This window comes from Pongo abelii, chromosome 16 (genome assembly GCF_028885655.2).
Source record: "Pongo abelii isolate AG06213 chromosome 16, NHGRI_mPonAbe1-v2.0_pri, whole genome shotgun sequence".
NCBI lineage: Eukaryota > Metazoa > Chordata > Mammalia > Primates > Hominidae > Pongo > Pongo abelii.
Window position 1 is genome coordinate 54,378,070 of NC_072001.2, and position 12,031 is coordinate 54,390,100.

General features: G+C 37.0%; 1 protein-coding gene across 9 annotated transcripts in view; it reads right to left on the bottom strand.

The window, feature by feature from the left end:
• Positions 1-601: 601 nt before the first annotated feature.
• The window catches only part of DMXL2 (Dmx like 2), a 175,950-nt gene continuing 164,520 nt past the window's right edge, over positions 602-12,031 (bottom strand). For all 9 annotated transcript variants that reach the window (XM_054531479.2, XM_054531478.2, XM_054531476.2 and 6 more), the window contains 10 exons: positions 11,657-11,743; positions 11,454-11,575; positions 10,080-10,218; positions 9,057-9,117; positions 8,819-8,946; positions 7,906-7,983; positions 6,301-6,392; positions 4,429-4,481; positions 2,921-3,138; positions 602-2,009 (listed from right to left, as the gene is read on the bottom strand). In XM_054531479.2, the coding sequence (XP_054387454.1) occupies positions 1,800-2,009; positions 2,921-3,138; positions 4,429-4,481; positions 6,301-6,392; positions 7,906-7,983; positions 8,819-8,946; positions 9,057-9,117; positions 10,080-10,218; positions 11,454-11,575; positions 11,657-11,743 (1,188 nt within the window). In that variant the 3' untranslated portion in view covers positions 602-1,799. The remainder of the gene's footprint in view (positions 2,010-2,920; positions 3,139-4,428; positions 4,482-6,300; positions 6,393-7,905; positions 7,984-8,818; positions 8,947-9,056; positions 9,118-10,079; positions 10,219-11,453; positions 11,576-11,656; positions 11,744-12,031) is intronic.

Genomic DNA, 12,031 nt, shown 5'->3' on the forward strand with positions numbered 1-12,031 from the left:
TTGGGACAATCTAAATGCTCACCTCTCAGGAATCACTGTCCCTCCCTACCTGATGCTTAATGTCTTGAGAACCATTGTTTATATATTTTGTCTTCTTTTTTCTTTTAGTTGTTTCAGGCTAGAAGGTGAATCTGGAGTCTCTTACTGCTTTAACCTGACAGAGAAAGTTCTCTTCCCTTTTTTCTGAAAGCTCCTTTGAGCCAGTTTTGCTTTAGGCATTGAGATGTCTCTCACAAGCTTATTTATTTTCCTGGCTCTTCTTACCAGTGGGCATATTCTGACTTCCCTTACTTAGGAGCAAGCAAAGAAACAAGGCTCAGTTTGAGTTTTGGGTACGAGGTCAGTACTTCATTCAACAAACTTTAAATCTGTCTGGAGAAGGTATAGTGAGGTTAGCTCTTGCCCAGCTAAATCGCAACACTGTGTGCTTTCTCTGTCTGGCTCTTCACTGTATCCCATTTCCTAGAATGGCTTTTGGTATAGAAGGTATTCAGTAAATACTTATGAATGAATAAACTGCCAAATAGCTTGCAAATTCTCTAACAGTTAAACATTTTATCAAATTAAAAATCTCAACGGTCAAAAACAGTATCAAACTAAAAACTTTAACAAATAACATTTATTTTTCTTTTACATATATATTTCACAGCCTGAACATCACATCTTCAGAGAAAGTTACTTTTATGCCACTGTATTTACTATTTACCACACAGGCATTGAACATTCTCATTAACATGATAAGACAATTTGCTGGTAAACATTTAAACACACAGACATTAGTTTCAGTATCTCAACATATTTTTGGTCATAACCAAGGAAATACATCAAAATAATGACAACATTGGCTAATATTTTACAAGCAAATATTTAACTCTGCATAGTTTATACAATAGGCTGTGGCAATAAATAATATCACCAATCTCATCAACTATTAACTGGCCACAAGAAGCCTAACATTCATTTTAATTATGATAAGAAATGCTCTATTGGTGTAGTTTCAACATATCCTTAAATGTTGTGGGTGTTTAACCTTGAATACACAAAAAGAAAAAGTACTAAACTGGACTAAGAAGGTGTGTTTCGTTAACTACAAATATGTCATGTTCACATAGTACATTCCTAACATGAAGGCAAATATTTAAATAGAAAAACTAGCAGTCCAAAAAATGTGAAGTGCAAATTGTAAGTAAAACATTGCATTTACATTTGCACTCATTTGCAAGTTACAGTACTAGCTCAGTATAAACACTAACAGGAAAAATATTCAGCAGGAAAGAATGGAAATAACCTCTCACAGCAGAGAACTGGTCACTGCGCACTGCTCCACAGCTAAGAAAGTTTTCCTGGTGGTCTAGCGCTCCTAACACCTTATGATTATCCTTCATTCAACAGAGGAGGAGACTGCAGGCATGCTTCAGTTAGTGGTAAGAACAGGAAGAAAAACCCAAATCAGCAACATTTTCTTCCTTAATTTGGTATAAACGTCCTTTTCATTATTTCAAGTTACTAATTTGCTAATCTCAAATGTTTTCTGAATCAGGTTTGCTAAATGCTGTAAAGAATAGCGATCCTTCAAACAATACTAGGTTTTATTTTTTTTAGTAAGTCAGCTTAATAAGGTACATGTGCATTCATTCCACCAACCTGTATAGATAATACTCAGCTTGGGTCATATTCAAACTCTACACAGAGATTCTCTGTTTTCAATATAACTGCTTAGAAAGCAGAATTGCCTACTGATGACTGTAGTGTGCCTTTTAACTGAAATGTATATAAAAATAAAACCCGAATCTTTAAGTCTATAGAATGTCAAGAATTCTGTTAGGGATATTAAAAGCATTGGGCAAAACCCTGGTTTTCAGCGTGCCATCTGCACCACAGGAGAAGATCCGATTGCCCTGGATGATGTCAATCTGCATGACTCCAGCCCCAATGTTTCGAAATATGGACTGCTTAGCATGTTCACTTTTAAATGAATGAATTAGGCCATGGCCTGTCAATCTCCAAACCTAGTGCAAAACAAAAGGAGTTAAAAATATATTATGAAAAGACCAAAAGCAAAAACATGGCCCTTCTGCTCCCTTGGCCCAAGTGATCTCACTAAAGCCAAACCTTCCCACCCACTGCCTCTTTCCTAAGAGCTTGTCTAAGTGGGAAATGATAACACCACTCCCACGATTCATTTACTGTCTTTCTTTCATATTTGCCTTCACATCCTCTTGTGGTTTCATATTAACCATATGTAGCCCATCTCTAATTCAATTAACTATTTGAGTTAATTCAGTTAAATGTGTTCCTCATGCTGAGCTAGGTCCTAAGGCTATGTAAAAGTAGTGTGGTACAGACAGTCCCCTACTTATGATGGTTTGACTTAAGACTTTTTGACTTTATGACAGTGTGAAAGCAATACGCATTCAGTATGCTCCTTGGCTTATCCTGAGGTTAGTCTCAATAAACTCATAGTAAGTTGAAAATATTAAGTTGAAAGTATGTTGTTCAACTTAACAATATTTTTAACTTATAATGGGTTTCTCGGGACATAATCCCACCATAAGTCAAGGAGCATCTGTGCTAGCTCGCTTACTGGAAACATCACCTCCACCACACACAAGAGTACTGAGGGAGAGGGGAGAAGCTTCTAAGGAGCCAAACTAATGTCATCAAAAAATTTCATGCATTAAACTCATACACTTTACTCAAAATAGACTGCTTTAAAGCTTTCTAATGGCCTGAGTCCAATGAGTTTGATAATCTCATTGACCATAACAGTTTAGAAACAACCATACAGGAGCATGGGGAGGCGGCAGAGTGTTGAGATATTCAGTATCTCCATGAAGCTTTATTTCAAAGAATGTGGAGTTTTTTATTTTTCTCTTTCCAATCAGTCTTCAGCACATTCCAGCCTCTTGTACTGACTCACCTTTATGTTACCTTCTGCTGAACCTGTGGTAAAATATTCCTCATAGGGATCCAGGGCCAGAGCCTTAATAGCTGAGTCATGGGCCTGGAACGTGTGAATGAGCTGCCTTTGCCTGATGTCAAAAATGCAGACGTGTCCTTTCCTACCCCCCGAGATTAGGAGTTGCTGTTTGGGTGCATACTGAAGTACCGTGGCACCATGATCGTGGCACGTGAAACCTGAAGAAGAAAAACATCAGAGACTTTCTCAAAACAATTTCTTATCTTGGTAATTATGATGTCTAAATCCACATTTAAATACAGACATTACTGATGCATTTTTCATACTAAGGTACATTTATTGTTTTGTAAGTCATTGAATTTCTGTAATCACATGATTAAAGAAAAATGTTAAACAATGTCAGAACAAACCTTTTATCCATAATCTCAATATGAAATGACCACAGAGAGAAAAAGAAAGTTTAAACCTTAAGCCCTAAGTGATACTGCCTCATAAAAAGTATACAGAAGAGCAGAGACCAAGCTTCTCAAAGTTGGTGAGTATTAACCCAACCAAGTGCTGTACCGTACAAAAAGTTCTTTTCAGGTAAGTAATTGAAACAACGACACTATGAGAAAATGTGTGAATGTTTTCAGTTACAAGTTAAGAAGTTCATTATCCTTCCCAGGATTATTTGCATTTTAATATGATTAAAGATTCAAATTAACATGTAGAAAATCTGTAAGCAATGTTAACCACTGTTCGCAGAATTCTGCAATAAAATTGAGCAGTAACTACATCTCTCAAAATGCATATCAGTGCATTAAAAGACTGAGAATCTTTTGTAAAACAATCTACTTCATTTAACCAAACATTTGAGCATGGAGCACTTTTTGGGTGGTACTATGTGGAAAACAGAGTTAGGACACTAATTTGGCAAGTATTGTCTTAAAAGGAATAATATTTAAATGGCACTGTTTACATTTCTAGTCATTATCATAAGGTTAACGTTTGTTTTATTTTATGGTTAGGGCCAGGTGTGGTGGCTCATGCCTGTAATCCCAGTACTTAGGGAGGTAGAGGTGGGAGGATAGCTTGACCCTAGGAGCTTGAGACCTGCCTGAGCAATACAGCAAGACCTTGATCTCCACAAAAAGGAAAAAAAGACAAAGTATTTTATGATTAGGTTTAATTCTTTAAAATATGCTCTTTTCTATTAAGCTCAATGAATACTTTGCAACTAATTTCTTAAATAGCCTTGTTAGTAGTTAAATAGCCTTGTTAGTAGTACCACTATCCATACCATATTTTCTGAATAGAATATAAAGACTATTTTGGATTTCTGAGACCATATATCTTTAACTCAGCAAGGAAGCCAGATATGCTAATTAACTTTCCAAATTTTTAGTCATTTGGAATGACTAAACCAAGCCTACTGCAATAAAATAAACACTCACTGGATTCACTAATTAAAACCAAGAAAGCATTCCTTCATGGTATATTTTAAAAAATCATAGACCTTAACTCACCATGAATGAGGCTGTTTCCGGGTGATATTAATGTATCCCAGAGGCAAACATTTCTTTTAAAGAAACACAATAACAAAAATACATCATAAATGATTGTTCTAAGTCATCACCAGGGACAACCTGTCTTTCAGTCAAATATTTTGCTTATTCATTCTTATCTTTTTTGTTCACTCACACCTATAGAGAGTAGTGATTCCCAACTAGGATGGGGGTAGGGTCAAACTACACAGTTCCGTCTCACATCCTGCCCGTCTCTGCATCCTCTACCCCATCTCCTCTCCATTGCCACTCCAGGAAACTGACATGACTTCCTGATTATAAGGAACGCTTTTATATCCCCAGGTGGTAGCCACTGCAGGGAAATGAGATGTTATTCATGGGCACGTGTTGCTAATGAAAACCATGTGAGGTCAAAATAAATGTTGAGAATGATGGGGACAGTGTCAAATACCTGTTAGTCCCTGAATCCTCATCTCTCACCTTATACAAAAATTAACTCAAGATGGGTCAAACTTAAATCTAACACTTGAAACCATAAAAATTCTAGAAGATAACATCGAAAAAACTACTCTAGACATTGACTTAAAGAATTAATGACCAAGAACCCAAAAGCAAATGCAACAAAAATAAATAAATGGGACCTAATTAAACTAAAAAGCTTCTGCACAGCAAGAGTAAACAGGCAACCTGCAGAGTGGGAGAAAATACAATGTATATATCTGACAAGGGACTTATATCTAGAATCTACAAGGAACTTAACAAGAAAAAACAATCCCATCAAAAGTGAGCAAAGGACGTGAACAGACAATTCTCAAAATACAATGGCCAACAAACAGGAAAAAATGCTCAAAACCACTAATTACCAGGAAAATGCAAATTAAAACTCCAATACGATACCACCTTATTCCTGCAAGAATGGCCATAATTAAAAAACCAAAAAACAATAGACGTTGGCATGGAGGTGGTGAAAAGGGGACACTTCACTGCTGGTGGGAATGTAAACTAGTAAAACCACTATGAAAAACAGTATACGGAGATTCCTTAAAGAACTATAAGCAGAACTACCATTCAATCCAGCAGTCCCACTACTGGGTATCTACCCAGAGGAAAAGAAGTCATTATATGAAAATGACACTTGCACATGCCTGTTTAGAGCAGCACAATTCACAACTGCAAAACTATGGAACCAACCTAAATGTCCATCAACCAAGAAGTGAATAAAGAAAATGTGGTACATATATATACACCATGGAATGCTCCATAAAAAGGAATGAGATAATCACATTTTGCAGCAACCTGGATGGAGTTAGAGACCATTATTCTAAGTGAAGTAACTCAGGAGTGGAAAATCATATGTTATATGTTCTCACTTGTAAGTGGGAGCTAAGCTATGAGGATGTAAAGGATCAGAATGATATATAATGGACTCTGGGGACTTGGGAGGGGTGGGAGGAGGGTGAAGGATAAAAGACTACACACTGGGTACAGTGTACACTGCTCAGGTGATGGGTGCACCAAAATCTCAGCAATCACCACTAAAGAACTTATCCATGTAACCAAACACCACCTATTCCCCCAAGCCTACTGCAATAAAATAAAAATGTTGAGAATGATGGTGACAATATCAGATGCTTGTTTGTTAGTCCTAGAGAAACTAACAGTGTTAACAGCAGTAGTTTTAAAAAGACTGAATAGCTTTAAAATAAAAATTACATATATTAGGAATAATTTTCATTTTTGCTTTTCTCTTTTTGGTAAGAAAAAACACTCTGAAATAAGAAAGTGGAAAAACCCTAATAGAAAAGTATTTTTGCTAAAGGTATGGATTTCTAACGTTTTTATATTTCTTACTTTGCTTTTCTGTCAACCTACCTATTGTCATTGGAGTGTCCAGATGTGGCAACTAGACTTGAAGAGGTAATAAATGCAAAGTCACTTGTGGCTTTACTGTGGCACTGCCAACTCTATGAAAAACAAAGTGCAACTGATGTTATTTTACCATCGGATAAAATTTGATACAGTACCAACATACATGTCTGCTAATAACATACTATATGCATGAACTAAGAACAGTTTTTAAAAACTCAGTCTAGGATAAAAGAATAAGTGATAGTATGAGGGTTAACTGTCATGTGTATATTATTTGGTTACTGTCCAATAATTTTTAATAACTGGAGTTGGTAAAAACAGAATTAAAGGTCATGTTTTTTAGATTACGTACGAATATGACATCAAAGTACATGAACCTACCTAAGCCCCGTCAATTTTAGTGCTAATGATCTCAAATACATGTAATAAACTTTAACAAGCACAAAGGAAATGCTTACAGACCCAACTAGTCTTAGGATATCAAGGTATTTTAAAATATAATGCATGTTTTTCTGTCTGGAATTATAGTGGTACAGATCTGACTGAAGACAAAAGTATAAATTCAAGATTACTTCCATTTCTGCATAGACAAGGTACAGTCTATAGTGTCCTAATTTAAGAGAAATATCTTATATACATAATTAAGAACATATGTATAGTTTAGAAAAATTTTAAAAAGTATTTGGGTAATCTATCTGGTCCCAGGAGGTTCAAGGCGTTCTGAACCTCCCTCCATATGTGTGAAGCCTGAAGTTTCATGCAGGACAGCATCACCTTCCACCCTCCCCTGTGTTCCCTTCCCCCACCATATCTCCATCAGGTAAAGATCTACTTGTCTTCATCACCAAGTATTTTGTAATCCAATTTGGATTAAGGTGGCTCATTGGGATTGGTTATTTTATAATCTGGTAAGCACAATTCTGGAACAAATTGGAACAGACGTTTGGAACCTGATTGTTTTTTTTTTCTGAGACAAAGTCTCACTCTGTTGCCCAAGCTGGAGCGCAGTGGCACAATCTCAGCTCACCGCAACCTCCGCAGTGATTCCTGGGTTCAAGCGATTCTCCTGCCTCAGCCTCCCAAGTAGCTGAGACTACAGGCACACGTCACCATGCCTGGCTAATTTTTGTATTTTTAGTAGAGAGGGGGTTTCACCATGTTGGTCAGGCTGGTCTCAAACTCCTGACCTCGTGGTCTGCCCGCCTCGGCCTCCCAAAGTGCTGGGATTACAGGCGTGAGCCACTGTGCCAGGCGGAACCTGATTCTTAATAACAGAATTTTATCGTGTGTATATTAAGAAGACAAAGTTTTCAAAATGGATAAAAGTATTATAATAATTAAAAAAACCCAAGTTGTACCATACACAGGGAAAGCCCCAGAAATTTTTAAAATATAAACTGCACTTCAAGGTGAAAAGCAAGGCTTTTTGTTTTTCAGGTCATTTCAGTCTAAAACTAGGGTAAGGATGGGTGCTGCTGTTAGGCTGGGATTGCTGAAAAAAATCATCCATTTCCCAATAGGACCGCCAATGAGATTCACTGTCTGAAACAGACACTTCATGAACAAAGTGTTGTGTATATGCGCCCTGGGAACATTAGTGATACTTACCATATAAGGTTTAGGATTTGATGCAGTTTGGTTAACTTGCCAGATACTCAGAAAACCTTCTCCATCCGCAACACCACACTGTAAGAACAGTATAACTACTAAACACATGTTCTTAGCATCCACAGCAAAGGTAAAAACATGGAAGGAAGATTCACTAAGGCCCTACTAAATAAACATTCTGCCTCTAACTATGTTTCTGTTGCTGTCATTTCCAAAAAGTCCAAGTGCTAAAAAAATTCCCTGTCACTTTTTTTTTCTTTTTTTTAGAGACAGGGTCTCATTCTGTTACCCAGGCTGGAGTGCAGTAGTGCAATTATAACTTACTAGAACCTCAAACTCCTGGGTTCAAGGGATCCTCCAGCCTCAACCTTCTGAGTAGCTAGGACTAGAGGCACACGCCTGGGCTTTTTAAAAAATTTTTTGTAGGGATGCGGTCTCCCTTTGTTGTTCAGGTTGTCTCAAATGCTGGAGTTCAAGCAATCCTCTTGCCTTGGGCTCCTAAAGTGTTGTAATTACAGGTGTGAACCACTGTGACTGGCCCTTCCATCACTTCTTAACTGCTTACCTGTTTCACTGTTTTCCTCTAACCTCTTACTGATGAAATTTAGTAAGAAACTAGGTTTCTCTCAAGAACTTTACAGTGCTTACAGGAATCACCAACACACTCAACACAGGCAGTTTTTTTCCTCTCAGTATATTTAGTATCTTTAAATAGATGATTAATCCATACTAAATTTTGTAGATTTTTGCTTCTATTGGAAGAACAGAGAGTATATGAATAGACTCCAACAAACTGTCTACTCAGTTTAAATCCAGGGTCACTGAATTCATTTTTCGATGCGCTTTTATCACTTACTCCTAAATATCCACAATTATTTTCAGATGAATTTAGCAGTAGCCCCCAGAAACTAACCTTGTTGCCTTGTGAATTAAAATATAATCTAGTAACTCTTGCATTGCCAGCTTGACGAAAGCAGACAAGTTGCTGAGGCCGCGTCCATTCAAACATTCGTACACTGCCGTCCTGAGCACCTGTAAGATCTGAAACACAAGAGAAAAAGCAGGAAATAAGAAAGAGTTCCAATATTTTCTATTCTATAAATCAACCTCCAAATGAGGACACTTACAATTATTAGGTCATAAATACTTACAGTATTGATGGACTGGGTGTGAAGTCATTCTCTTAACATTATGTAGATTCCTTTTCATAAGCTTTAAAAGAAAATTTTAAAAATTTTATTTTGTGTATGCAGAAGAGATGAGGAAGGATATGCTTCAGGATAAATTCTGTCATTTATTCTCTTACACCTTGCTTATTACTGAGATAAAGCCTTGTTATGGATGTTCTGAACCACTACACAGAACACTTGTCTGAAGAGGGTGAGGAAGCACAGTCACTTGCTGGTATAGCCCTGGCCTGTGAGGTTACCAAGGAGCTTCATCTCATAATAAAGGAACTCTTCTTCAAGTGCCCCTCCCTGAGGACATTCAGGAACACCTCCAGATGCTTCAGAGCAGAACATGAGAATGGGACCCCTCCAGCTACAGTGACAAGAATGTTACTGACGTGCTTTCAAACACTTAGAAGTAGACATGAATTCCCCTTTAACTTTGCTTTACCATTTTGTATCTGTTTATTCATCTGTAAAATGATAATGGAGGGTAATAATAGCACCTACCATCTAGGACTGTTGTGAGAAAAAGCATGCATCTGACACTAAGAAAGTCATATAAGGCCAGTGTGGTGGCTCATGCCTGTAATCCTAGCACCTTGGGAGGCTGAAGCAGGTAGATCACTTGAACCCAGGAGTTCGAGAACAGCCTGGGCAGCGTGGTGAAACCCCATCCCTACAAAAAATACAAAAATTAGCCAGGCATGCTGGCATGCACCTGTAGTCCCACCTACTTGGGAGGTTGAGATGGACGGATCAATTGAGCCCGGGAGGTCAAGGCTGCAGTGAGCCGAAATTGCACCACTGCACTCCAGCCTGGGCGACAGAGCCAGACCCTGTCTCCAAATAAAAAAAGCCACAATAAATGTCAGCTGTCATTATCATGGCCTATCTACTGGTATTTGTCCCTGAAATTTAGGATCATTCCTATGTCAAAGTGATTCCAACTGATTTTTCGGAGAGTCCAAATCCAGAAGTGATACCTATAAGTAAATAACATACCACACTAGCTCCAGTGCTAGTCTGTCCACTGCCCAGCCATGGCAGAGATGAAGGTGGATGCACCTGACTTGCTGAATAGGATGTTGCACTGGGTTGATAAAGAGTTGTAGTGGAACCACGATAATCAACATCATCTGAACTGTGAAAAACATTCATGTGTTACTGTGAAAGTTCCCTTTTCTCTTAACACAAATTCCAACTAAAAATCTTATGTATCCATAGGACAATCTCTTTATTTTAAAAACTAAGTAGCCATGAGAAAAACTTAGGTACAAGTCCTAATCGCCAATGTTAATACTGGTTAACTTTTTTCCCTTTTGGCAAAATATAAATTTAGTCTAATGTTGTTTGGGGACAACTTTATTGCTGCACAAGCTGAAACAAATGTTTGTTTTTATCTATGGAAAAATATTATGTTCTCTTCAATTACAGATATCTCAGTAACAAATTAACATGTTTAAAGAAATTTGAGGTGGGGGGAGGGGGGAGGGATAGCATTGGGAGATATACCTAATGCTAGATGACGAGTTAGTGGGTGCAGCGCACCAGCATGGCACATGTATACATATGTAACTAACCTGCACATTGCACACATGTACCATAAAACCTAAAGTATAATAATAATAAAAAATAAAAAAATAATAAAAATTAAAAAATTAAAAAAAAAGATTTCTTGGAGTAAGATATATAAAATGTGAAAGTAATTTTTGTGATGGATTGTATCATAGTACATGGTTATATCTACTCTGAAATGTGATATTAAATCCTAGTTATATCACATACTAACAAAAAAAAAAGAATTCAACAAAACGAGGAGAGAAACAATCATGGCACCATCCTCAAGCACGAACAATTTCTAAGAGTCTGGAGAAAAGCAACAGGGAAGGCAAACCATGAAGAAGTAACCTCAAAATAGGTAAGAATGGCAAAACACTCTTGGTGCAGTGTGCATAGCTTCAATGAAAAGTAAAGCCATCTACATTTTTATGTTTAAAAAAAGGTATGCTTATCAGGTGATAAGAAGAAACACTGCAAAAGTACTCAGTAAATGTGACTCAGTGTAATTAACATATTTGTGTATGCTGTTTTAATTATCCAGATCAGATTAATTTACTGAATATCATGAAGCCAAGTGTTAGGGATTATCCTTATTGAAATATTATCAATAGTGTAGGGTTTAATGGAAGACGTGTAATTCATTCGGTTAATGTAGACAAAGACTTTCATTGGCAGCTAAACCAATCATATTTGTCACCTACCCAAATGAAGAAAGAGATACATGTATACCTTTTGAAATAATTCAAATCATGTGCATAACCATTTAGTGGGTACTTCTTACAGAAAACTATATGTAAAAGTGACTATGAGACAAACCTTTTGGATTCTCTGTCATATTCTTCTCCGATCCATATGTATGACTGACAGGCCAGAAGAGAAGTAACATCAAGTTCTTGAACATCATGTGTTGAAGCCAAAACAATTTCATTACAATTTGCCTATAAAGCAAAGGCAGAATCAATGATTTAAGCAATTTCACTAAGGAGAAATACACTGTTTATAATGATGAGAGCTTTTACCTTATTAACAGAAAATGCCATGATCATATCAGATTCCTTATGAATGACTTTCGCCTTTCCACCTGGATAGCCCAGATCAGCTTCAACCTAGAAAACATTCATCAGTAGTTTTAGTTGCTGCAGCACAGCTCTATTTAGAGTTATGCACATCCCATAAGATTTAAAAGTAGGATAAGAAGAAAATGTAGCAGCAGCAGCAGCAAGAAAAAAGGGTAAGTAACTTTAATGTGTTGAAAACTAGCTTTGGAAAATTTGCTTAAATTCTCTGATGTCCCGTAATCACCCCAATTTCCATTGTGATGGTAAGATACTGATTAATTATAAAACATGGCTAATATATTTTTATTAGTAATTTATACAGTAGTATGTCTCTCT